The sequence below is a fragment of the Oryza brachyantha genome, chromosome 3 (genome assembly GCF_000231095.2).
Source record: "Oryza brachyantha chromosome 3, ObraRS2, whole genome shotgun sequence".
NCBI classification, from domain to species: Eukaryota; Viridiplantae; Streptophyta; class Magnoliopsida; order Poales; family Poaceae; genus Oryza; species Oryza brachyantha.
Window position 1 is genome coordinate 8,549,406 of NC_023165.2, and position 27,637 is coordinate 8,577,042.

At 38.7% G+C, this 27,637-nt stretch overlaps 3 protein-coding genes and 1 non-coding gene across 7 annotated transcripts; 3 read left to right on the top strand and 1 right to left on the bottom strand.

Moving 5' to 3' along the window:
* Nucleotides 1-4,469: 4,469 nt before the first annotated feature.
* On the top strand, nt 4,470-8,737 carry LOC102706639 (protein YIPF5 homolog). The gene is made up of 2 exons (XM_006649842.3): nt 4,470-5,429; nt 8,328-8,737. The coding sequence occupies exon 1, from the start codon at nt 4,646-4,648 to the stop codon at nt 5,414-5,416; it is 771 nt and encodes a 256-aa protein (XP_006649905.1). The 5' UTR covers nt 4,470-4,645; the 3' UTR covers nt 5,417-5,429; nt 8,328-8,737.
* A 3,501-nt stretch (nt 8,738-12,238) lies between these two features.
* On the top strand, nt 12,239-19,635 carry LOC102706922 (phosphoinositide phospholipase C 2-like). 4 transcript variants are annotated; one of them, XM_015834818.2, is made up of 10 exons: nt 12,239-12,361; nt 12,468-12,875; nt 15,510-15,706; nt 15,828-15,963; nt 16,039-16,290; nt 16,378-16,610; nt 16,714-16,831; nt 17,000-17,152; nt 17,237-17,323; nt 19,101-19,635. In XM_015834818.2, the coding sequence occupies exons 1-10, from the start codon at nt 12,332-12,334 to the stop codon at nt 19,389-19,391; spliced, it is 1,905 nt and encodes a 634-aa protein (XP_015690304.2). In that variant the 5' UTR covers nt 12,239-12,331; the 3' UTR covers nt 19,392-19,635. The 4 variants fall into 4 exon arrangements, with proteins under 4 accessions (XP_015690304.2, XP_015690305.2, XP_006649906.2 ...); XM_015834819.2 differs by having other exon boundaries at nt 16,381-16,610; XM_006649843.3 differs by lacking the exon at nt 12,239-12,361 and having other exon boundaries at nt 12,422-12,875.
* LOC121054021 lies at nt 19,624-19,775 on the bottom strand. Its single transcript, XR_005811488.1, has one exon. It is a non-coding gene; the product is annotated as a U4 spliceosomal RNA (small nuclear RNA).
* Nucleotides 19,776-19,917: 142 nt separating this feature from the next.
* Nucleotides 19,918-21,046, top strand: LOC102714634 (rhodanese-like domain-containing protein 10). The gene is made up of 2 exons (XM_006651210.3): nt 19,918-20,493; nt 20,589-21,046. The coding sequence occupies exons 1-2, from the start codon at nt 20,051-20,053 to the stop codon at nt 20,779-20,781; spliced, it is 636 nt and encodes a 211-aa protein (XP_006651273.2). The 5' UTR covers nt 19,918-20,050; the 3' UTR covers nt 20,782-21,046.
* Nucleotides 21,047-27,637: the final 6,591 nt, after the last annotated feature.

Here is a 27,637-nt window from a genome sequence, read left to right on the forward strand (position 1 = left end):
AAATATTTCCATGAAAACAAAGTTAGTCGTATGAATATGCTCATGATATCCTCTCTCTTTTGTTCTGCACACCATCAATTCATAATTTGTCGTGTTGTCTTTTGGCTTACCAATATTCTACTGGTATATCGCTGGCATGGAGAATGGAGTCTTTTACAGAACATGTCTATTCATCTTTGACCCTTCACTACGATTTACACTTGAGAGAATAGAGGCGAACACCGAACAGTGATTCGTGTTTAGCCAATTTATGGAGTTTGATGTTTATGTTTACGAGCCAAAATTTAAATTTTTGACTTTAAATTTATAGTTGGTTTTTTTTCTATCGTAGACTATTTTTTAATATTTGCTTTTAGATCGCTACATATACATAAAATTTTATTCATAAATTATTTTTTATTTGTAAATAGTTCATTTGCCCTTTTTCTTTGCAAAAGCCAAATGATGACACTGCAAGTTCTGAAGCATCATGATTCTTTGGGCCATGGATAGGAAAAACACGGGATTTTAAAAAGACTGCAAAACACAAAAATAATTACTCCCTCCGTTTCATATTATAACACTTTATATGTTTGTTTAGATTTATTCATTTATTAATATATATGTTTGTATATGTGTCTAGATTTATTAGCATATAAATAAATCTAGATAATACCAAAAAGCCTTATAATATGAAACGAAGTGATACTACTATTGACGGTAAAAAAAACACACGAAATTGAGGAAGATAAAGACTTAACAAGGAAACTTTCTAAAATGTTGGATCTTTTGCTAACTTCCCTCCAAAAGTTAAGGACGAGGTATTCCATAGGAATTTCACATGACTTGATATGATTTAATTCTTAATTTTTTTAAAGTTACGTAGGAAATTTTTTTATAGGATTAATATTCCTACAAAATTCATATGTTTTTCTTTGAATCAAATAGTGTCTTAAACAGAGGAAATTTTTTTGTATTCATCTAAAGGTTAGAGCAAATGTGTACTTTTATCTAAAGGAAGAAGAAACACACCGATAAAAGAAAATTACATCTAGTTTGCTTTGTCCATCTAGTTTGCTTTGTCCAGCCGAGATGTATGGTATAATTTTGGTTGTCATCCAAAAGGTTATTCCTTTTCTATTTCTCTATTGCATTCCATCTAAACATAAGAAATAACAGCATGTAATGCAATCTTTTGACATTAAAAGAAGAGGAATAGATGCAGGGTGTGGACACCTGGTACATTTTTATGAAGTATTTGTATTTTTGGAGAAGTGACTAGTGATGAAAACAGGAGGTAGACCTCGAAGAAGACATCATCAGAAAAAAAAAAAAGTGCAATAACATGTTGGCTATGGACTCTTGGACTTTTTTTTGTCATCATTGGTGATCCATAGGTATCAAGCCACCTCGGTTCGGCTTGGTTTGGATCAATAAGATAATTGGGTGGAGTTAAAATCGAGCTTGGCTTGAATTGCTAAGTTAACGAGCCATTTTTTTAAAAGAAAAAGTCTTGATCACCCTGAGGTTTGGCACCCTGGTTAATTCACTCCTAAGCTTTAAAACAGTCCAAGCAATACATTAAACTTTCCCAAACCGTTTAATTTACTCCTTGGGTGGTTTAATTTATCACCAGGTGGTTTTTGGAGTGGTTTTGTTCAATCGGTTCTCGGGTGAGAGGACGCCCACAAAAATGCTTTTCCTCAGTCAGCCCTCACTAATGCATAGCTATATCTAGATACAAGTCGTCTACAAAAATGAAAATAATAGTTCATAAGATGGAAAAATAAAAGCAGATAAGAAAAAAGCCTGAAAATTATGAAGCAACCAAAAATTGAAAACAACGAGCAAACCTTTCCCTTTTTTTTTTACTTCTCAACTCTTAGTAACCTTTTACAAAAAAAAACTCTTGCTAACATAAAAAAATATATGATCTTGAAATTGACAACTCTTATTTAACCAAAATACCGAAAAATGACGATCCCAGTCCTAAGAGTGAAAGGCAAGGAAAAAACAAATGGAATATCCACGTACACATCATCTCTTCAATTGTTATTGGAGATGAGTTATGGCAGTGGTATGGAACCAAGCACTAACGAAATTCGTAAAGAATTAATCCTAATAAAAACCATGACCAAGTTCACCATGTATGCACGTTTTGGAAAATTTTTAAACTGCTACCAATAGAATTAGAACTAAGAACCGACGGAGAGTGCGAGAGGGAGGGGATTTTTTTGGCTGAGCAAAACCACCCCAAAAACCGGCCAGAGGTTTTTTTGAACCGTTTTGTAAAATTTAAGGTGTTGTTCATATGGTTTTAAAGCTCAGGGGGTACATTAACCAAGGGTGCCAAACCTAGGGGGGTGATCTAGACTTTTTCCCTTTTTTTAGTAGTTGAGCCATGGACTAAAAGAAAATAGCTTTCTGTATGACAGATAGGGATGAACATGCATTTGTTGTTGGGTTGTCGTATTAAGTTGTGATTGAAAGGCAAAAAATGCTCTCTTCGAAACTTTCGAAGGCATCTTCAGAACTTGTGAAGGCATCTTCGAAACTTCTACTTAGTTAAGTTATAACTACATTCAACACTCAACTTTTGAAAAAAATAACTCTTCGGAACTTCCGGCGGACACCACTGGAACTTCCGTCCATTTTGCAGAACTGAAAATCAGTGCCCAAAGCACTTCGAAACTCCTAGTGGTATCCACCGCAAGTTCCTATCATTTTCTAGAACCGAAACCAAGTGACCAAAACCCTTCGGAACTTCCGATGGTCACCACCAAAACTTCTAGCCATTTACAAAACCGAATCCAAATTGGTCATGGTCCTTCGAAACTTTGACGTTCACCATCGGAACTTCCGACGGTCACAACAGGAACTTCCGACAGTTTTATAGAACTGAAACCAAAGGCAAATGACCTCTTCGGAAGTTCCAGTCTGCCTTTAGAACTTCTGATCAAGACAACATAACTCAAAAGAATTGTAATAGACATACTTACAATATATATACGAGCACTAGACTCATTCCTAGATTTAATTGCAACACCTCTCTTCATAGTACGACATTCCAAATTCGCTTAAAATAAATACACACACATCTGAATACAATTTTACTGACTTTCTTCACCTTTTCAACACGGACAGTGCAATGACTTAGTCTTTATGAGGACTAATCTTACCCTTCACAAATCTCACATAAACACTTGTTCTCGTCAATTGATTGTCACTAATCACTAAAATAATTTAGGGGCCTAGATGCACTTTCAACGATGGCGGCAGACATGCGTGGGGTGTGGGGCGGATCGATAGACAAGGATAGAGTATGACGTTACATTACAACATGAGTATGACTGAACGCGAGTTCGAATGTATGGCACTAATACACATGAAGTGTGATGCTGCTGCCATATGGATTATGGAAGAGGAAGGGACAGATTAGCAACTAGACTGGAGACTAGACTTTGGACTTTGAAGTCTTTTTTTGGCAATTACTACGTATTAGGATGTGCTGTCAAGTTGGGTTGTAGGCTTACTAACTATTATATTGCTTTTGTTTGCCCCCAGCTCGGTAAGCTTGGGAGCTAGTTTAACCTAGCTCGATATGGCAACATTACCACGCCGAGTAGTTGGCGTGACAATACTTTGTGCCATGGTCTTGCCACACCATCCACCTCAGTTCGTCACGCCAGAATAGGTGGCATGTCAAAAATATTCTATTTACCAAGAATATTTAGTAATAAAACTATTTATTAAAAAATTTAAAAACTAAATTTTTTGAGTAAATGCAAGCATACATGCAGCACAAAATTAAACCTAAGGTGACCAAGTTATTCTAAAGGCTAATAAGGAATCTTATGATAAACTGGAATGTTAAATTTTGATCTGATACATAAAATTTATCGAAATAAAGTGGTGTAATGGGATGAGTGAAATAGTTGTAATTATACAGAAGAAATAAAGTGACGTAGTGGGAAGAGTGAAATGGTTTTATAATTATATAGAAGGACAAACCTATAGATAAAAAATATATATAAAACTCACATTTTACGAAATTTTGATGGCAAATAGTCAAATATATTTTACTCCCTCCATATTTTTATGTATGACACCGTTGACTTTTAGGATTACGTTTGACCATTCGTCTTATTCAAAATTTATATCTAAATATGTAAAATTATAATGCATACTTAAAGTTCATATAATAATAAATCATATTATAATAAAATAATTAATAATTATATAATTTTTTTTGAATAAGATGAATGATAAAACGTGGACCTAAAAGCCAACGATATCATATAAAAAAATATGGAGGGAGTATATCAGAACTTCAGAAGTGAGAGGGGATTTCTCAGGGAGAAATACCACCCGTTCTTGGCTTCTTGCCCCTTAAGCAAACTGCAAGTGATTTATCCCTTTACTTGAGCATGAAACGCGCAAAAACAAGCAAACCAAAGGGGAAAAAAAGAAATCCGTGAAAGACCGAAAGCGGAACGAAAGCACAGCACAGAGCACGCCGTCTTCAATTTTTCCCATTTTGCAGTTGGGCGCCCCGATTCCTCCCCCTTCTCCTCGCCAAGCCCAAAACCCAACTTCCCCGATCTCCCCACCCAGATCTCGAAACCCTCACCGCGCGCCGCCGCTCCCCTCCACCGTCGCGGCGGCCATGGCGAAGGAGTTCCCCGTGCCGCCGGTGGTCTTCACTCCCTCCACCCCGACCCACCGCCGCCATCCTCCCCCCGGGACGGGTGCGTCCCCGCCGCCCGCCTTCGCGCCCCCACGCCCCTCCACCTCCTCCGGCGCGAACCCTCTCCCCTTCATGTCCTTCGACGTCAACAGCGCCGCCACCTCCTCCTCGCCGCCCCTCTTCGCCGGGCCGATCGGTGTCGGCGCATCCGGCGCCTCCTTCGAGGACGAGCCGCCGCTCCTCGAGGAGCTCGGCATCAACACGCGCCAGATCTGGAGGAAGACGCTCTCCATCCTCCACCCGCTCCGCTCCGCCGACCCCTCCCTCCACGCGGACGCCGACCTGTCCGGCCCTTTCCTCTTCCTCCTTTCCTTCGGCCTCTTCCAGCTGCTTGCGGGGAAGTTCCACTTCGGGATCGTCCTCGGATGGGTCACCGTCGCCTCCCTCTTCCTCTACTTCGTCTTCTCCATGCTCTCGGGCGGACGCCGCGGCGATCTCGATCTCTACCGATGCGTTAGTCTTGTCGGATACTGCATGCTCCCCATGGTCATCTTCTCCGCGGTCTCCCTCTTCCTGCCTCGGGGTGGCGGGCTCATATTTGGGGTTGGCATGGGGTTCGTAATGTGGTCCACCAGGGTGTGCACCAGGTTGCTCGCTGAGCTTGCATCAAGCGGAGATGAGCATAGGGGGCTCATTGCTTATGCGTGCTGGCTTGTCTACATGCTCTTCTCGCTTCTTGTCGTCTTCTGATGCCGATTTTATGGTGAGGATCATATAGTTGCACAAATTCACTAGATCATGCTAATTTCAGTTCTGATGAACGTGTTATTCTTATGACGATTTTATGGTAATTGTTGCTGAAAGGCTGTGTCAATCAATTTGACTACATGGCCACTGTGTGTGGGCTATGGTGAATAAGAATTTAGTGAGTGTCTTTTACCGTATGACAAATCTTTAGCGAACACTACCATGTTTTATGATTAGTTTGTAGTTGACAATCTTGCATAAAAAAGGATTTTTTTCGTAGGTTCAGTTTTATGCTAGCCTAAAAGCTACAAAACATCAGAGTGGATGGATGTTTTTTGTTTGTTTGTATGATTAGGTCCTCTGTTATTGGTTATTAGATGCTGTCATACTGAATTACTCATAGCTGAGAAATGCCATTAACCCATCTCTTGCTTTTATTGTTGTCCATCATAGTTTATTTGAAAACTGAAACTGCTGCATTTCGTTACATACTTTCCGTGCATTATTAGGTGGCGTTTCTTTAATTTTTTGGTGGGAATTTTGCATGTATAAATAGTCTGGTATGCAGTGTTTTAAAAGGTGTTAGGTGCTGTGCTGCGTGGGTGATGCTACCTCTGTTTCAAAATATAAGGCGTATATTGTTTTGTTAGGATAATACTTTGACCAACAACTGCTTTATTAATATAGTATTTATGTGACACAAAAGAGTAATCATAAGAAAATACCGTGTCCGTTCCAATATATAAGCATTTCTGAGATTCAAATTTTGTACCACAATATAAGCATTCATGCACTGATTTTCATGATTCTCATCACATCAATGATCCCCAACCTATCAGAAGCTTGGAAAGGGAATGTAGACCATTTAAAACTCAAAATTTGACCACTGAGTGAATAAATGGTTATCTTTTGACCCAACCTTAATATTTGTTAAATAACGTAAACTAAGGATGTGTTTGTTTCGTGGATTAGGTGGGATGGATTGGATCCATCCCTGTGTTTGCAGGATGGGTTGGTTCTATTTTTCTTTTGGTTGGATGGATGGGTTAGATCTTGTTTTTTGTTTGGTTGGAGGGATGAGATAGGATGGAGTGAACTCATCACTTGTTTGGTTCGAGGGACAAATATGGGATGGTTGGATGTGATTACCTCTCAACAGTGAGTTGGTGATGTTACCTCTCATATTTAAAATGATATATTGAATACTAGGATTAATATATGAATAATCTAAAGTAACTAAATGTATAGTTATACATTTAAAATATTTAAAATAATTTTAATAAAATAAAATGGACATTTCATAATAAATATCACATATACACATGCAGTGCAACAAGCTTGATCTCAATTTGTGTTTCAAATAAATTCACTGGTTAAACAACATCAAATGATGCATCAACAAACAATATAAAAACTCTAGCATCGCCGAACCGTCCTGGGATGGATCCGTCCCACCGTTTTGGTGGGATGGGTTGGACCCGGATCTGAGAGGAATATTCCTCTTCTGTGTCCAACCCATCCCATGGGTTGGCTCTATCCTAAGGGAGCACTTTTCAACACAAACCTAATGACAGCACTTATTTCACAGAAATTACATTCTAATAGAGTAATTGTTGGTTATAGCCCTGTTCTAATGAAACAAAATACACCTTATTTTTTGAAATTGAGGGAGTGGTATTTTCGATGCTATACAAATACCATTGTGAGACAGCATCGCACTTCAGAGAGTTTTCCCAGGATGTAGTGAGTGAACAGTTGCGTGAATCTTGTCATAAATGCATTACAGAACCTCTACTCAATTTCCACTGAAGGAGACAAACACCCCCATCTTTTCGCTTCTTCTTATGCTTATAAGCCAAAATTTGAATTTTCAACCTTAAATTTGGGGTTGATTTTGGGTGGTTTTCAGCGAAGTTTATTTTCTAGCCTTAGCTTTTAGATTGCTAAGAGCATGTATATAAAAGTTCTATTAACAAAATATTTTTCGTTTGCAAATATGTCGTTTGGTTTTTTCTGTACAATACATCTAAATGGTGATGGTGATGAAATTTAGTACTCCAGAAATATAGAAGATCAAACAAGGACATCATGTACCTATTGAGAATTAGAAAAATCATGGGAAGGTGTTTTGCACATAATATGTCATGCTGTTGGTGACTTGGTGCTATCTACTATAGTCAAGGAAAACATGTACATCCATTTACATCATTACTGGCATAGTTGATAACTATTATGTTCATCTTGGTGCACATAGTCTGTAAATACCATTTAGAGCTGGAAATTGTCTATTGTTGGATCCGATTATATTAACTCGTGGAATGACTAATTTTATCTCCACTCTAAAGATAGTCAGTACCTGTGACACTTAATAATGTGGTGGAAAGATTTCATGAATCTATTTTGAGAGCTTGTTTTGTGAGATTTTGGTTAATGTTTTGGGGGTCAGAGTGGTGCTTTTGATTCCGACATGATACTTAGATCATTGTGTTGTTTTTTTTTCAGAAATTTTTTAAAATATTTGGCTCATGTTTTGTCCAATGTGGTTCTTAGGCCTACTAGTGCAAGTACATGATGCTCCGTGTGTCTGTGAATTGATAAAGGCTTCTTTTTTCTTGTCATACAAGCTCGTCAAATAATGTTGGAGGCTACTGTTGTCATAAAACCCTTATAAGTTATAACTACCAAGTGGCCTCAAATGTCATCTTTTTTGAAATAATGTTCAATGGCCTATTTCTATTAACTAGCCTCTCTCTCTCTCTCTCTGTTCAAAAAGTTATATGAGCCTTTAAAGCCTTTTCTGTTCTCCCATTATTGTGTTTGCAATTTCCACATTTTTGAATTTTGATACTTCCCATATTGGTTAGCCTCATTACTGCGTGCTAATTTCTAATTGTGTTTCTTCCTTCCTGTGCAGATCATGTTCAGGATTCTTTTGCGGCATGAAGTGGAAAGCTGCCATCTGTCAGTCGCTGGAGTGGTTTTGGTGTGTTTTGCAGGACAACTGATTATCACGCCAGTTGGAAAATTTTATGTAATGATCTGTTCCTCTTTCACCCCGTAGTTCCTGTGGTATGGTAGTTTTAGAGGGCTCGTACAGATCTTGGTAAAGAAAAGCAAGGCAAAATCAAGACACTGAAAATATGAATTAATTAGTTTTGCTGAATATTGAGGAGATCTAGCGACTTTCAAAACTAATTCGTGGTCTTTACGAACTTGTTCATTGTATTTACTTACCACGATTAGTTGTTTTAGGGCCATTTTGGCCTACTTTGATTTTGTTTTTACATCTTCTCTGCATTTCAATTTTATAAGTGAGGATTGTTTATTTTCTCATTTTTCTTAGGCAATGTGTTAGTTGCTGACTCAAATTGGATGAGTCACCCCATTAGTTACGTTTCATTCTCTAGCAGGGCAATCCCCCAGTTTCTGCCTCTGGAATCTGGATAGCTTCATTTGCCTACGTGCAGGCCTTCACCCCTTTTCTTTACGCGATAAGCCTCATTCGAGCCCGGCACGACCCAATTTGCCTTTTGGATTGATTCATGACCTATATATAATATAAAAGCTGTCATTATTAGAGGATTGGTATATAGATGATCATGTCGTTCTGTTATCTGCAATAGGTTTAAATAATTAATGATTAGATTCTAGAACCTATGCAACGGTATATATAATGTGAAAGATGTCATTTGAAATATAATTAATGATTAGATTCTAACCTATATAATGGTATGTATAATGGGAAATATGTCATTTGAAGGTCTGGTAATCGACAGACGGTACGCTTGTCTCCGTCCATTAAAATCTATGTCCCACCAAAATATAATTTATAAGTAAACGTTTCATATATATACATACTTAGCGATTCAAAGCAAGCACTTTTAAAATAAATTACAATAAAAAATCAACAAAATCAGTTCTAAAATTAACTCTTAAATTTAAATAAATGACAGCGATGCTGGCTATGTCGGAGTCGGGAGAACTAATAGCACATGACACTGTTCGAAAACCATAACATGATGTGCTAATAAGATACTACTCTCACCGTTTGATAATGTAAGACGTTTGACTTTTTTTTGCAATGTTTGACTATTTGTCTTATTCAAGAAATTATGAAAGTATCATTTATTTTGATTGTGACTTACTTCTTTATCAAAAGAACTTTAAGCACAACTTATTATTTTTTATATTTGTACTAATTTTTTGAATTAAATCTCTATAAAGGGATCCCACATAATTATATTATGATGATAACAATGCTGTTTTATATCTAATATATCCTTGATATTTCATAGTGTGACATCAAAATGTTGCACTGTTGTTTTGTTTTGTTTCGTGTTTATTTTCACTTTTTTGCTAATATATTGTTGTTTCATCGGTTGAAGATTGATGCTTCGTATGTAAAAACTAAATGTTTCAAGCCATGACTAAATCGTGTTACAATTTTTAATTCATTGAAACTTTTTTTTGACATAAGGGTGGGTCATTTTTGTATTAATGATGAAACATTGAAGATCAATGTTGCATATGTGAAAGCTCAATGTTTCAATCTTGATTCAATTATGCTTGAATAATTTAATATAATGAAACATATTTTAATATTATTTATATTCGTGGTGAAACAACGTATGGTTTTAAGCACTATACTAGAAAATTTGGCGCAGCTTTGCTGCGACCTGATGGTGTTTGGGCACGTGCTTGTTTATAGTTTTAGTAAATGTTTGAGGTAGACCAATCATTTACTCTTCTGATCTAGAATTGCATAAAAGATATTATTCTCTTTCTTATACTTATGTTTATCTATGTGCTTTATTGATAAATAAAAAATAATTTATAGGTAAACTTTTGTACAATTGGCTTTAGCGATTCAAAAATAGATACTATGGAATAAACTACAGAGAGGGCGGTAGGATCTCAGTCAAATAAATGGACTATTATGCACCACGTATCAGCATAAAACCAGCATAAAACCGGATATAAGGAGTCCTATAGTAAGAATTAAACTCCTTATTAAGTGCATTACTAATGCCGTGCTGTTTTTTCGTATATTCTTAATATTTTTCTTAGTTTTTGCATGCACGATTCCCAAACCGTTAAACGATGTCTTTTTGCAAAAAATTTCTGATCTTTCTAAAATATATTATTAACTTTATAGTAATTAATTCCATTGATTATATTATTAAATAGCTATCAAAAAACAGATATTTTTTCTTTCGCCTTCAGCTAAGTGTTGTTTTGCATTTCCGAAGGATCATTGCTTACTTCTAAGTGTTAAACAATTGGTCTTCAACAGCTCAATATGGTACAGAAAAATCATGGTATCTTTCCTGATTGCATATGCACAGCTTCATGCAAAAAAGCTAGGTACGAATCATATCTAAACTAAAGGCTTGGAAACATATCTATCAATCAATTAGATTTCAAACCAAAAATAGACTTGGTAGACTACAATCAAAATAAAGCAAAGTAGCAGAAATAGCAACCAAACAGAAATAACAGGGAAAAAGATCGAGCAACCGGAAAGGTCACAACCTAGATAAAAATAGTCGCAAACAACCACGTTCGACGCAAAGGCCATAAACAGAAAAATATTAATGACTTAACCGATATCTTCGAAGAACAAATATTATCATAAGGATAACCTCATGAGTTCAGTCATTACAAATTCAAGGTTATATTTATGATGTAAACCAAAGTAAAAATATCAACAGCTAGGACATCATAACTTTAATGGCTGGCAGTAGTATTATATTGAAAATAAACATATACATCTTTTTCCTATAGGAGCATAATCTTTTGTTTCAAAACATTTATAGAAGAATCCAAACCGGAGCAACTAAAAGGAAATGTCTAGTGATTATCAAATAAGTATGTGCACCAGTATGATCAAAGGGATTGATCAACTTGATTTCTCAACACTAAAGCATTACTTGTAGTATATTGTGACCAGAGCACGCTATGCTATTGATAATTGATTATCAGATAAGCATTACTTAATTTCTCAACTTGATTACTAGACGATGTGATTCCATAGAAGGTGAGAAACGCTAGATACAAATACTTGAACCGGCCTGTGCTACGTGGATGCTCACTCCGCCCAAGAACTTGCACTGAATTCGTATATAGAGATTAAAATTTTTCGCAATTAAAATATAACCTTACGAGATATTGTTACAAATACTTAGTTGTAATGAACACAATGATGTAATCAATTGGCAAAATTTGCTATAGGGCATCTAAAAAACACGTAATTAGCTGGTGGTCACAGTAAGATCACGATTTTTTTGCAGGACACCACAAAAAGTAGTAATTAGCTGGTAGACACTCTGACCATTATTTTATTATTTTCGGAGTAAAACACGTGAGAAATTTGTTAAAATGACGAGAATGCCCTTGGTGGCCATCTGTTATCCCGACTCATCGCTGCCTCCTCAGTCGTAGGCTAGTGTTAGGATGGAAGCAGTGTGGCAACGCGACCGACTGGGTCTAGTGTGACTGGACCCAGTTAGGATAACGTGGTGGCCACCAAAGCCATTATCGGTATTTTGATAATTTTCTTACGTGTTTTACTCTGAAATAATGGTCGGAGTATCTACCAGCTAATCACCATTTTTTATGGTGCCTTGCAATAAATTTGCGATATTACGGTGCCCACTAGCTAATTACGCGTTTTTAGATGTCCTGTAATAAATTTTGCCAATCAAATTATAGATAAAGTAAATAATTTGCGTTTAAAGTTTAATGATAAAGCTATTATTAGAGATATACTTAGATGCTAAGAGAAGGAAGGTAAAATAAGTGATTCAGGGGTCTGCATGTAGTCATGCAGCTACATGCAACATGATGATGGCAACATGATAGGCAGGCTGATTGCAGTACGGATGGGCGCCCGATCTTTTGCATTGGATCGGGTGCTTGATGCGTAGATGTGTCAAATCTCATTTACAGGTAAAGTGACATCCCTTGTCCTCGTCGTCTCCGATCGCCCTAAAAACTTAACTTGGAAAGTTGGAATGCATGCACGCTGTGCTTCCCACCTCACACGTCTCCGTAGGGAGCTAGGCGACGAGCCGGGAAGAGCGGACGAACCAGCAAAGCCTCACGCACGGCGAGGCCCACGAGGGTGGCAACGGCGGCGACGACGATGGGGACGTACAAGTGCTGCATCTTCTTCACCCGCAGGTTTGCATTGAGCGATGCATCCACGCCGGGCGACGTGCGTGCGTTATTCACCCACCACGCCGTCGGCGCGCCATACATGGGTGCTGACGAGCTCCGACGCTACCTCACCGCCAATGGAGACGAGGATGCTGACATCGATATGGCGGAGCAGATCGTTGACCGGATCCTGCAGGAGCGTAGTCGCACCCCGCGGTTCGGGAGGCCAACGCTCACTGTCGACGACTTCCACCACTTCCTCTTCTCCGAGGACCTCAACCCACCCATCTGCCACTCCAAGGAAGTAAGCAATTAGCTAGGATCCCCAATTCCAACATGTTGTTTGATTCACCATCATCCATGATAATCCTGGCAAGTAGTATGGGGTTTCAATTCGCAGATGCATTGGTGCATAATGCAAGGAAATGGTGTGATTTGCTACAATTCAGAAAAGGATTTTTGGCCGGAACGACGTATGGATGCCACCTGAATATTCCAAAAAGTTTTTTTTTACGAAATTGGTTATGCATGTGATTTAAATAGTTATATGAAAATTTGATAAAATATGAAAATATAATATTGTACAATCATGCAAGTTACTTAATAGAAAAAAACATAACAAATGAATTATGTGTTGTGGAGGTCATATTTGCCACAAGATTTTAGGCTTCATTTAGAACACATTCTTAAAAAATACATGAATAAAAGAACATAGGATTTTTGAATGTCACAACATGTTGAATCCCATAGGAAATAAAACCATGGAATGGTCGTTTGGTCTACAACTAATAAACTGTTAAATAACATATAAGTAACCAAATGATAATTTTTGGGTAAACTTTTTATATTTGTGTTATCCCTTGGTATAAACAAAATATTTGTTATCCTTATTTAAAAAGCAATGCTAGAAAATCAAATATAAATACAAAACAGAAATGCTAGGAGACAAGATCCCGCCCCCACGCCATTCCCATGCCTTTATCATCCACGTGAGTGTTGTGTCCACGTGGTTCTCTTTGGAGGCGAAGATAGGTGGAGCGGGTGCTTCACCGCTTTCTCGCTGAACTGTTTGTTCAATGGATATCTTGGAGACCGATTGATTACACACCATGCTATATTTTGTCTTGATTAGAGAGCTGATGTATCATCCTATGCAAAGTATGAGTGAAGAAGGCTTGCATATTGCAGCTGTCATAACGTGCGACTCTTGAACCGAGGAACGGGTTGTGGCGCACCTTTGACTATCATCTTTGATTCCATCCAAAATTTTTCAGAACAATTAGTCTACATTAACATGTTCTCTAGATTCCATGCAAAGCAGATCTCTAGGTGCATGTTCATGTCCTCCTCCACTATACACGGGCTAGTATCAACCTGCTATACTAGTACTCAGCTGGTACTAGTTTGTATCAACCGTATCCTAATGGGTATTGGACTAGTATCAACAACAAATCAACCTAATCCTTGCGAGTATTAGTTGGTATCAATAGGTTGCAGATTTGTTACAGATGAGTATCGTCTGGTATCGGCGAGCTATTGACCTAATATGGATTGGAATTAGTTAGTACCAAATGGGTACCAGATTTGGTACCTAAATGTATCGCTTGGTACTGATAGAATAGCAGATCTAATACCCGTTAGGAATCATCCGTCCAAATAAGATACTATACAATAGCATCCCCTGTCCTAGGTGCTTTGATAGCGTGCCAACCGAGCGTCTATCATTCAAGTAATATTCATTTCCTATCCTAATGTCAGCAAGTACATTTTGACACAAAAAATGTTCCAACACACAAGGGTCTAAGATCATTTTGATACGTCTGACCAAGCTCACTATCGGCTCTTCAAAGTTTTATCATTAATAGCAGGTAAGCAGAAAGATTTCCCAAGGTAACAAACAAGTCCACTTCCCCACAAATTAGGGGTTGTCTTTTATTTGGTAAGTCAAGCACAATAGTCAAGTAAGAAAATAGACCATATCTGCCTTTGAGTGACCACGGTGTGGACTTGGATGAGTCAACCTTCCTGTCATCCTCCCCACTGCGTCGCGTTAGGAGTCATGTTCTATGTGGAGGTTCACATGTCTTTCTGCTTGATCGAGGATACACCGTTTAGATGTTTGGGGAGATATATTGGTAGTAGTATTTCTGATATGATAAAGCTAGCTATAGTTTATGGGATCACTTATCTCGTACATGGTAGGGGAATGAGATATTGTGTATTAGCAACCCCTTAAAAACTTTAAAATCAACCTGAATATTAAGTCTAAAATATCAAATTTTGGCAATGAACTATAAGTTGAAAGGCAAAATAATAAACAAAACTTGTGTTTGGATGAACCACATGAAAAAATTGGGGGGCATGGGATTTTAAAATTATACATTACTTAGATGGAGTTAGTGCAAGGAGAGGACAAGAGTGGCTGCTTTGGAGCTTTCAAAGAAAATGAAAACACGGATACATTCAAATGGAATTTTGCAAGTTCAGATCCTACAAATAAAACAATCTCACCAAAAAAAAGCCCTAAGGTTGTGAATCTATTAATTTTCCTTCCTTTGAAAATCGTCCAAACCAAAGGAGCCCTTGTTATTTTTGTTTCTCCAATTGCACACTGACTTAAGCATTGTATGTTTGTTTATATACTTATGCCATGATAATCTATGTTACTTTTTCCCCATTTTTTCTACAAGTTTTTGAGTCACATGTAAATAAGGGGTATGTATCTAAATCATGAAAAATGTCTATACACAAACATTCCGGTAATGAAATGAATGGGGATTTCCATACAACTTCGACGTCGAGCTTTACAACTAGTCATTACTTGCTCTCCCAAGAAATTATCCTGAAAAGTATCTTTGAATATTTCTAAGCTCCATTTTTATTTAGTGTTTATTAAGTGGTCTAAGATGCCAGTTGATACTAGATCTCGTGCTCACAGGTCTATCATGACATGAACGCACCATTGTCACACTACTTCATATACACTGGACACAACTCGTATTTGACTGGGAATCAACTTAGCAGTGATTGCAGTGATATTCCCATCATTAAGGCATTGCAAGTAGGTGTTCGTGTAATTGAATTGGACATGTGGCCAAATTCTTCTAAAGATGATGTTAATATTCTCCATGGAAGGTATAGATGAGAAATTCTTCACTTGAAAATATTTCCGTTCAAATCAACTGGAAACTGTGTTTTGCATTGGAGGTCATTTGATATGCTATGACCTTATTCCATGCTATTCACCTTTTGGTAGGACACTAACTGCCCCGGTATCACTTATCAAATGCTTGAAGTCCATCAAAGAATATGCCTTTGTTGCATCTCCTTACCCTGTTATTATAACATTAGAAGACCACCTTACATCTAATCTTCAGGAGAAAGTTGCCAAGGTAACTGCATTTCCTTTTATGATCATAATTTTGTGCAGGTAATTCTGTTGTTGCTAGTTTTGACTTTTTATTTAGATGGTTCTTGAAGTATTTGGAGATATCCTATATTATCCTGAATCAAAACATCTTCAAGAATTTCCTTCGCCCGAAGCACTTAAGGGACGTGTCATCCTCTCAACAAAACCCCCAAAGGAGTATCTTGAATCAAAGGTTGGTTCTATGAAAGACAAAGACATTGAGTCTCAATTTACCAAAGGAGAAAACGAAGAAGCGGCATGGGGAATTGAAGTCCCAGATATACAAGATGAGATGCAATCTGCCGTCAAGGTTGCTCTCTAGTTTTAATTCATGCTATTCCTTGTTTCTTAGCATATAGTGTATGTCCATCACTATTGTATTAGCTTTATGTTCTAGCAGCACGAGAATGATACACTATACACCCAAAGAGATGTGGAAGAAGATGATGAGAAGAAGACGTGTCAGCATCATCCATTAGAGTATAAACACCTTATTACTATTAAGGCAGGAAAACCGAAGGGTGCTACAGTCGATGCCTTAAAGGGTGATCCAGATAAAGTTAGGCGCCTTAGTTTGAGCGAGCAGGAGCTTGCAAAAGTGGCAGCACGTCATGGTCGCAACATTGTCCGGTTTGTTTAACAAACACTGGAATTCCAAGCAAATTTTTTTTGTTGTTGCATTAGGGACCTCGATGTCCACTGACCTCACCATCATTATGTTTATTCAAAGCAGCTTTACACATAAAAATCTTCTGAGAATATACCCAAAGGGCACTCGCTTCAATTCCTCGAACTATAATCCATTCCTTGGTTGGGTGCATGGTGCACAAATGGTGGCATTTAATATGCAGGTGCATCTTTTAACTCAAGAAAGAGATTATAATGGTGGCATTCAATGTAGGAAACTCTTTTGATTCATTAAGGGAATATCCCCTATTTTCTCTATGGTTCCTCCTAAATGTTGCTACTGCTTTGCAACATATCATGTTAGCCAAAAGCATGATACATTTCATTTATAGGGACACGGAAGATCCCTTTGGCTAATGCACGGATTCTTCAAAGCTAATGGAGGATGTGGATATGTGAAGAAACCAGATTTCATGATGCAAACTTGTCCAGATGGAAATGTTTTCAACCCAAAAGCAGATTTACCTGTGAAGAAAACACTAAAGGTCCACGACAAGTTTCTTCCATTCATTTTCATCTTTGAAATGTAGGAATGTGGTTGACTCCTTAAATTCAATGATGTCTTTCAGGTCAAAGTATACATGGGTGAAGGTTGGCAGAGTGACTTCAAGCAGACATACTTCGACACATATTCTCCTCCTGATTTCTATGCAAAGGTACTCATATAATTACAACCCTAAAAATCATTTTTTGCTTATACCAATGGGTACGCTTATTTAGTGTGTATCGGCACCGCCCAACTCGGTCATAAATGTGCAGGACTATGTTAGATATGTTAGCGAGTATAGGCCGGACGCGCACACACATTTTCGTTTCTCTGTACTCGCAGGCCCATGGGGCCAATGGAAAAAACAGTCGCACAATGAATTATTTGTCCAGACTTGCATGCAGTGGGTCCCATGCAAAAACAATTTTCTTTTATGCAAATTCTTATTATTCTTTGTTGTTACTAGAATTTAATATTATACTCAAATTTTGTTGCCATCTTTTGCACTTATTTAAATTTTGTAATTGATACTTTCAATACAAAGTTGCACCTCAAATTTGAAAAATGCGAGTAAACATTAACCTTAAAAGTGAAACTTTCAGCCCAAAATTTACAACTTTTGATTTAATTTTTGAATCTTTCAATCCAAATTTTAAAACTTTATGCTAGGAATTTTATAAACTCTATATCACTTTTGAAATTTCCGAGTCGCATTTTCAACTTTCAATTTATTTTTTTTAAAAAAAATTGACTCAACTCTCAAAACTCTCAGCTTTGAAAGTTTCAACTCAAACTTCGAATCTTTCAACTCAAATTGGTAAAAAAGGATAAATCTTCGACTAAAATTTTGAAACTTTTAACCTACAATTGAATATTTAAACATGAATTTTGAAGCATTTAACTTATATATTTTTAAGTATTTTATTATAGAAAGTATTTAAGTCACTAACAATAGGGTAGCTACTCAAACAAAAGTAATTAAAAGGAGCTACATATAGTTAAGAGTAGAGCAATTCTAATGTAAAACAATGGTCATGATTTACTTCCTCTATCCACAAATGATCATCATATTAGCACTCGGTGCAGAGAGAGCAAGGCAAACAAACTACCCCCACTATCCATTTAAATCTGCATACAAATTAAAGAAAAAAAACATTTTAACACATGCATGTAAACCTGAGTTGGGGGCATTAACCCATGCATGAGAATCGAAGCAACACCTCAGTACACGCATGCATGAAAAGAGAGAGGTGGCTTTCACCCATTAGACGCCGATCGTTTTTGGATTTTTACATTTTGTAAATATACTTATCATCGTGGATAGAGGGAGATATCATATGCGTCATAATGAAACTAGTAGTATATATCACTCTTACCATGCAAATACTGTTTATTCATATTTAAAATTAATGTAACATTGCTCACCCCTCAATATATTTTGAGTGCCGACACATGAGGGTGATTGTCTGGCTTATTCAGGGAAAAAACAAACGACACATTTATAAATAAAAATAATTTGAGAATAAAACTTTGATATCCATGATCTTATCGATCTAAAAGTCCACACTAAAAAATAAACTATGATGAAAACATCCTGAAATCTACTCTAAAATTAAAATTGAAAATTTAAATTTTGGCTTATAATCAGAAAAGGAAAGATGAGACTATGATTTTTCTTCTATTTCTCCGTATACTTACTTACCACATAGACTCACAGATCATACGGCTAGGTCGTGCCATGCTAGAACCTTGTTTGATAGTGAGTCGTACGGGCTAGTCATTGCATTCTGAATGAATGCATGTAGTTTTCTGAGTGGATGGCCTGCGGACGTTGGCGCGAGAAGACCAAGCGCCTATGAACCACAGGCTATACGAACACCATCAAATTTGCAACGCAACAGAGCTTGACAAACTGTGCCTGGTTTCTTGTCCTGGTCCGCTTTCAGGTGGGCATTGCCGGGGTTCCATCGGACTCGGTGATGAAGAAGACGAGAGCCGTGGAGGACAGCTGGGTCCCGGTGTGGGAGGAGGAGTTCGTCTTCCCGCTGACCGTCCCGGAGATCGCGCTGCTCCGCGTCGAGGTGCACGAGTACGACGTGAGCGACGACGACTTCGGCGGTCAGACCGCCCTTCCGGTGTCGGAGCTCCGGCCGGGGATTCGGACCGTGCCGCTCTTCGACCACAAGGGGCTCAAGTTCAAGAGCGTCAAGCTCCTCATGCGGTTCGAGTTCATCTAGATCCTTGTAACTTCAGTAGGTCTGTCACTCACTCACTCACTCCACATATCTTACCATCGTCGATCTGTTTCTCATATAGCAAGACTAGATTTTGGCTTGCAGATTAGAATGGACTATAGACAACATGTTCTTGATTTTGGTCTGTAGATCAGATCAGATGAGATCAGATTAGATTGGGCTCTTTGTTTTGGTCTGTAACCCGGATAACATTTGAAGGCATCTAGGATTGCAGGGCTTTACCCTCCCCGAGGGAGAGGGAGCCCTTCCAGAAATTCTCAGTGGCCCGTGAGGGCCAAAGAGGGGGTTTGGAAATAGTTTTCAACCAGCAATTAACGCGCCTCGGTATAACCTCACTAGCTGCGTCATTGCCCCAAGCGCAAAGATGGTTCCTTCCGTTGCCACCCAGGGCTCTTTTGTAGTTCCCCGCGCATGCGACACCTCCTTAGCTAGTCGGTATGGTACTAAAATAATCACACACCTCATCTCCGCAGAATCGGAGATGCGATCCTGCGGCCAGGGACGCCGTGAAACGGCCGCACCAACGGCGTGGATTGAACCTGAAATATCGTGTGGATAAGGGGCATGGACCATGGAGTGTGTATGCATCATCCGAGGCAGGAACGATGAGGTAGAGCGGCTTACCGGAGCAGAGCAGAGCCATGGCGATGAGAGCCGCGGCGACCGCGGCGGCGCCCTGCTTCGCCGGCTCGCGACGGCACCCGCGCGTCAGGGCGCAGGCGGCGGCGCCGTGGGCCGGAGGCGCGGAGGAGCTTGTGCGTTCGGGCGCGGTGCGGGCGGTGCGGCCGAGGGACGCGGCGCAGGCGATGCGAGCGGAGGGGTACCGGCTGCTGGACGTCAGGCCGGAGTGGGAGCGCGCCCGCGCCGCCGTGCGGGGCTCCGCGCACGCGCCGCTGTTCGTGGGGGACGAGGACATGGGCGCCGTCACGCTGCTCAAGAAGTGGGTCCACTTCGGCTACATCGGGCTCTGGACCGGCCAGTCCTTCACCAAGATGAACGACCGCTTCCTCGAGGACGTCTCCGCCGCCGCCGACGGCGAAGGCAAGGACGCCAGGCTGCTGGTCGCCTGCGGCGAGGGCCTCCGGTAATCACTGGAGCTACACGCACGTTCAATAGACAGCTCTCGACTCCTTGTTGGTTCACGTCTCAAGACTTCTCGGTTGGTTTGTTGCCAAACAGCTCGTTGATTGCGGTGAGGATGCTGTACGACGACGGGTACAGGAACGTGGCGTGGCTCGCCGGAGGGTTCAGCAAGTGCGTCGACGGCGACTTCGCCGACGTGGAGGGGGAGAGCAAGCTGCAGTACGCCACCGTGGGGGGAGTATCCTACATCTTCCTCCAGATCCTGCTGCTGCTGCGGGTAGTCAAGTGATTACATGTACATGGATCCATGTCACCATGTGGCAGCGGCATGCCGCGAAGTTCATGCTTCTCCAATCCTCTGCCATTCTCTTCTCTTATAAATTTATAATTTAGTTCATTTTTTGCATGAAAACATGTCATGAAAGATATGGACCGCAGCAAGTTCAGTTCGGGATGCTCCGTAAATAAACACTATCTAGTTCTATTTTAATCGTAAAATAAGAAAAGCTTAATTCTCGTATTCCAGAACACACTCAGAACAGGTCGTAAAGAAACAGTGAAGCTTCAGGAGTTCTAATGGGCCTAGGCCTATGTGGAGTTCTATTAATGGGCCAACTAGCAGAGTAGTTCGTATATAAAAACCTGCGAGACAAAACACACGAAACATGCAAGAGGCAATCTGCAATAAAAATTTCAGATCAATTCAACAACCTTGTTAATTACTCTCAGCATCACAATCTGTGTAACATGTCGGATGTTGTCGTTCGCTTGATGTCAGAACATCAATTTCTTCTTCCTGATGATGATGATTTTGTTTGTTGGTTCTTCCCCTGTCTCACATATGGACCAACCTATTTTAGATCACGGAGAATTTGAACCAACCTAGCTTCTCCTTTGTTCTACGTATCCAGCAGGAGTACTATGACCGTAGCCAGGGTGACAACATCTCCTAATCTTTTGAGTTATCCTTATACTTAAAAGCCAAATTTTTAAATTTTTAGTCTTAAATTTAGAGTTGATATTAGATATTTTTTCATCGAAGTTTATTTTTCGGTCTTATATTTTAAATCACCAAAACTATATATATATATATATATAATTTTTATTAACAAATTATTTTTTATTTTGGTTTGTTTCATAAAACACTCTGAACAATCCTCTCATCACCGCTAGCTCGGCATCAGCACGTACGTTATTCTAGTAGTTTTTCCAACACGTGTTCATGACTCGAGACGATTCCGTTGAAAATTTCATAAATGGTGGGGGGTATATATTTATGTCACGATCGATGTGGACGACACGGGCTGAAACATATATATACCAACGTGATTTAATTTGATCAATAGTGGTGCGGCGATGCATGGACCATCTGCCATACTACTTGTTCATTAGACGCTAGTTAAGGTATACAAATGCGCTCTTCCTCGCCACTCAAATTTCCGCCGTCAATTTATTAAAGGGGTTATCGTTTGACTTTTCGCGAAACATATCAAACAACTTAATTACAAAGAAAAATTACAAATAAGATATTTATATAAATGATCTTAGCGATCTAAAATAAGATGGAAAAATAAACTACGATAGAATCCTTTAAAATCCACTCTAAATTTATAGTTAAAACTTTAAAATTTAGCTTATGAGTATAAACAGAAATGAAAAATTACAGTGACATGGGGAAGAATTTTCAAACACAAGTCGAGCCTAGCTTATAGCTTGATCTGGACGAGACGATTAAAGAGGAGATAAGCGAATACTTGAGAAGCATATGAACACAGGGGTCGCTGTTTGCCCATGTGCATGATTTTGGCATGTAAGAAAGAGGAAAAGAGGCCATAGGGCGGGCCAGGCATGTCGTCCTGTACCCTATCACCAGACTTGTCGCTCCTACTTGCGTATGGTGCATTGTAACCGGACATGGTGTGGCCACCCATGTGATTCTTGTACCGAGGGATTTTTTTGTTGTTAAATTACAAAATTAGTTAGAGAACTGTGCATACGTACTCTTGGGATTTTGCCATTGATTCCTGCTGTAAGGTGTGTAGATCCCTCGTGGCGGATTGTACTATTTATGGGCTTATGGTAGTGATATGGTAGTTTATCGTCAACCACTCTTTTTCTCCGTGAGTTGAGGTGAGGTCAAAATTTAAAGTTTAGGCATCTGATTAGATGTTTAATAGGGGTTGGGAGATAAAATCATAAAAGTTGATAAATATGATGAGATAGAGAAATAGTAAAAATAGATTACAAGAAAAAACAACCATAATGGGCACATCGGAGCTGGTGAGGCGTAGTGATCAAAATAGTGAGAGAAGGTCTTGACATGTTGCATAAAAACTAGAGGGATCTTAGCCATAAAAGAAAATTTTTGGATGGTGTGATAACCGAGAGGTCACATAAATGGTCATAATAGACATAAGAAATAGATTGAAGTTTGATCAATGGATAGCCATGGAACTCAATGGGTAGGGAGGCCTCAAGCCTCCAACATCTATGCTGGATCCGTCCCATGTGTGCAAGAAAATCTTACATGCTATTTAATTGATGGTGTGTATATCCACCAATCCAATTCATTTATGCTTAGAGCTTTTTAGATTGCTCCATCTTACTATCGGAGGTAAAATTTAACCACCAATCTCGATCCGATTTATTTTGTTTGCTAAATTATTTTCACATATTAATTAATAAAACACAACATTTAGGAAAAACAATAATGTTCATAATCATGCTTTCTAAATTTGAACCATGCATGTACGGAAGGAATGTGCAAATAATTACGACTGAACTTCGCGAAACAAATAAATGGTTGTTTAAAACAATTGATTAATATATTTGAGAAACAAAAATAAAATATGATTTGAATTTCGAAATATTTGAATATATTGTGTCTAAATGTTGATAGTACAGTATTGAATATGAATTGTAAGTATTTGAGGAAATATCATAAATAATTCCCATTTGGCCATTTATAAGATGTAGATAAATCTGACTTTGAAGATTTAAAATTACCTTTTCTCACAACAATACTAATTTGAAAAGGAATAATACATTCAACTTTTGTAAATTATACATAATCTAGAGTTTTGAAATTTAAATGTATTAATTCGAAATGGGAACACATGTTGCGCTTGTCGGACAGCAGGTTGATGGACATTTTGAGAGTGAGACAGCAGGTTGAAAATGAATGAGAGTATATATTGCCAGTGCAGCTGAGCTGGCTGCTGGCATCCTTCTACTAGTTGTGTGGTTTGTTTGCACGGTTGGTTGTTCATCTCTCATACAAGTCATGCGTCTTCCTTGAAACACAAGATCTTGGAACGGGGATAGGGTGTCCGTCACCTCCGTCACCAATCAAGCACGCATTGCACCTGCACCAAAATACACATATCACCATCAGGAGAAGCGACACGCACAGCGAGATACGCTGTTCAGACGCCTCAACCGAAAATGACTGCACAGGTATGCGCGACCCATGAAGATTACCGGTCTCATTTGTCTTGCACCTCTTCTTATTCTAAGAGCAAGTTCAATAATATAGCCAATTATTAGCTCCAATTCATCTACAGTTAATCTAATAGCCAACTTATATAATAGTTACATATAAAACATTAATACATAGTCCAATATGTCATACACATATTTTGTCTTGGAGCCCATGTGCAACGGACTATAAATTAGTAGCCCACCTCTATTCTCTCTCCCCTCTTATCTCTTTAAAATATGCTTATAGCTAGCTTATAGCCTACTATTGTACCTGCTCTTATCTCTTTAAAATATACTTATAGCTGGCTTATAACTACCTACTCTTAGGATAACATAATTAAATACTGTAGCTCAAGATTTTTTCTACACTTACGCTGGCACAGATCCTCGCACCCAGTAGCAGATCTAGAGAAAAGTAATATTATAGTAGGGTTGAATATCTCTTCTTTAACCTTTAAAAACAACTTTAACCCCTCTTTTTATAAACCTAATTGAAAATTTAGCGGGGCTTAGATAGATCTTCGTGATATTAGAACTGATAGTGTGGGCTACCCCTATCTTCGTGATATTAGAACTGATAGTGTGGGCTACCCCTAGCCCCGTGGTAGATCTGCCACTGCTCGCACCACTAACAGATCACGTGTGACGACTCAAAGAAAGCCGTTACCAATGAATATATATGTAACGAATGTTTAAATTAATAATATAGATATCGACCAGGTTGAAAGCCATAACTAATAACTACATATTGTTAGGACTCTAGGATCTCTAGTTACGATTTAGGGGGTCGTGAACACACGGGTGGAATTTAGGTGCTGGTTCCTTTTTGAGTGTTAAGGAGACACACATACCTTCGCCTTTTGATTATGAACATGAACACACCATGGCGATGGCCGGCGGTGGGATGGGATCACGGTGACAGCGTTCGCTTCGGGATGGCGTTGGCGTAGGCTAATTCCCCCTGCTTTTGCGTCTCCGGATTGGTCGGACTAGCTTAGGGTTTTGGGGGGCGCATGTCGGCGGTGAGGAATCTCAACTATCGTGCCCACAACGACTCCCCCTTCCTTTTATATGGCGCAACGCAGGAGGGACCCACAACCATTGGTTTGTTGGTGCCCTGATCAGGGCATGATTTTGGTGGAGGGGGATCGAACTCCGATCCCCGTTAAGAGATCGTAACTAACACGTATATGCAGTGGCTTCAAATAAAAAGTTATCATAGATATATAGAGAAGCCATCTGTAACCACTCTTGACTAAAAGTCATTACAAATAAATTTATATGTAGTGGCTCTTTAACTAAGAACTGTTATAGATGACTTAAGGACATCTATTGCGGCTGAATTTCTTTGAACCGCTACAGATAACTTTATCTCTATCCAAAATGTTATCTATCTATCTTATCATCTCGGGTTAGTTAGGGGTGGTGAGCAGCAAAGAACATCTTTTTTGCCCCAACGCAAAACGCGACCGCTATCTCGTCCTCCCCATCCTCTTGTCCTTGGCGCGTGCACAGTGAATGTTGTGACACCAAACTTGGATAAATCTTTATGCCCATCGATTAGATTACAGTGATAAGAGCACCGGCCGGTCACGAACCAATCTGTTGAAGTATTGAACATCGACACCAACAATCTGTGAAATAAATTTATTTTTAGGATTTTCATTGCTACTTATATAGATGATGACATGAGAAAAAAATAATAAACCATACATTATATTTCTATATATACGATGTAACACCCAACGCTAGTAACTCAATTTATTTAACCATATATACCTACTGTAACTTTATTGTGTTTTTTGTCATATCTTCATTTGAAAAGGTTAATTAAAACATGTACTAGACATGCTCACATGCTTAGGTCGTTAGTACGTTTTGCTAGCTTTGCTAATACAAAGTACGCTCGTGGGATCCATGGACTTTCCAAGCTAGCATACGGGATCATCCTCTATTGGCGTAACAAAACATGCACATCCAGTCCCACGCACTTATGCCATGTTATTTGTACTTAGGCCGTGTACGGCTGGGCAAGGTAAGTTAACTTACCTTTCTTTTTTTTCACGCGCACATTTTCCGAACTGCTAAATGGTGTGTTTTTTTAAAAAAATTTTATATAAAAGTTGTTTTAAAAAAATCATATTAATATATTTTATTTTTTAATGATTAATAGTTAATTAATCATATATTAATCTATTATTACGTTTTTCGTGCCAGATAAGTTAACTTACTGTCTACCACCCTTGCCGAACAGGGCCTTATTAGGCTTGGTTCTTTCGTGTTGATGGAAGATGTTTTTTTTAAAAACTTTATAGCTATTTAATAGTATAAATGGTATAATTAATAATAATTATAAAATTAAAAATCTAACTTATCAATGAGATGTTGAACTTATGTATAAAAATATTTTCTAAAAACATAATTTATTACTTTGAAATGCATGCGTACAAAAGAAAAAAAAGTTGAGAATAAGCTTGCTCAAGGAACACCGCTTAATTTGGGTTTTTCAACTTCCAAGTGTACGAATCAATCTTTATTGGTGCAACCCGCATACATCAAGTACACGAATAAGTATGTCACCCCCTTATAACCATATCATTATTCTGAAATGTAGGATATCCCTATGTACTTCATCGGTATATCCTAGGATCAAGAACAGTTTTAAAATTGGACACCTATACGGGAATACTATACATTTTTTCCTTATTCACGGCAAGGTTGAAACCAGTGTTAGCATACATGCATGGACCATAAACCTATAACGTATTTAATTTTTTTATAGTAACATGTACTTCAGTGTTGAAATTATTATGACTTACCGTTCTAAACGTCAGACGTGACGATACATGGGGAAAAGAAAGAGAACGTCGAAAGACTTTTCTATGGCCTTGTTTAGTTTTCAAAATTTTTTTCCAAAAATATCACATCGAATTTTTAGACATTTAAATAAAGCATTAAACGTAGATGAATCAAAAAACTAATTACACAGTTTTGAAAGAAATCTTGAGACGAATTTTTTGAGTCTAATTAGCCCATGATTAGCCATAAGTGCTATAGTAACCAACATGTGTTAATGACGGATTAATTAGTTTCAAAAGATTCGTCTCGCGGTTTCTAGGCTAGCCGTGAAATTCGTTTCTTATTCGTGTCCGAAAACCTATTCCGACATCCAATCAAACATTTGACGTGACACTTGTTCTAAAATTTTTTTCAATAATCGATGGGAACATATCATTTGTGGTGGACCTGAGTGCTGACAAGAGTGACAGTACTCAAATCAAACGCGGCCAGGAGGCGGAAGATTCCGCAGCCCCCACCCCTCGCACGGCCGAAGGACTAGACCTGCACGGTGGAGTGGACAAGTCCTTTTCTCTCCAATGGACTCCTGTCTTTGTATTCCAACAACGGAAATCAGGGTTGGCAAGATCATAGCATCCTGAAACAAGGACAAAAGCACTACAGTTCAAGGCGAAAGCTGTTCCGAATTTTCCAGTTTATCTGCCCTGCACAGTGCGCACCGCAAAATTTTCATTTTTCTCTAAGCATTTAACTTTTGGAAAAATAGGCACTCCACTGTTATTCTATATCTAGACTCTCGGCCGCCTCTTCCTCCCCTGCCAAAACACTGTTTTCACGTCGCATCAGATCAGTGCCAAATCGATGGC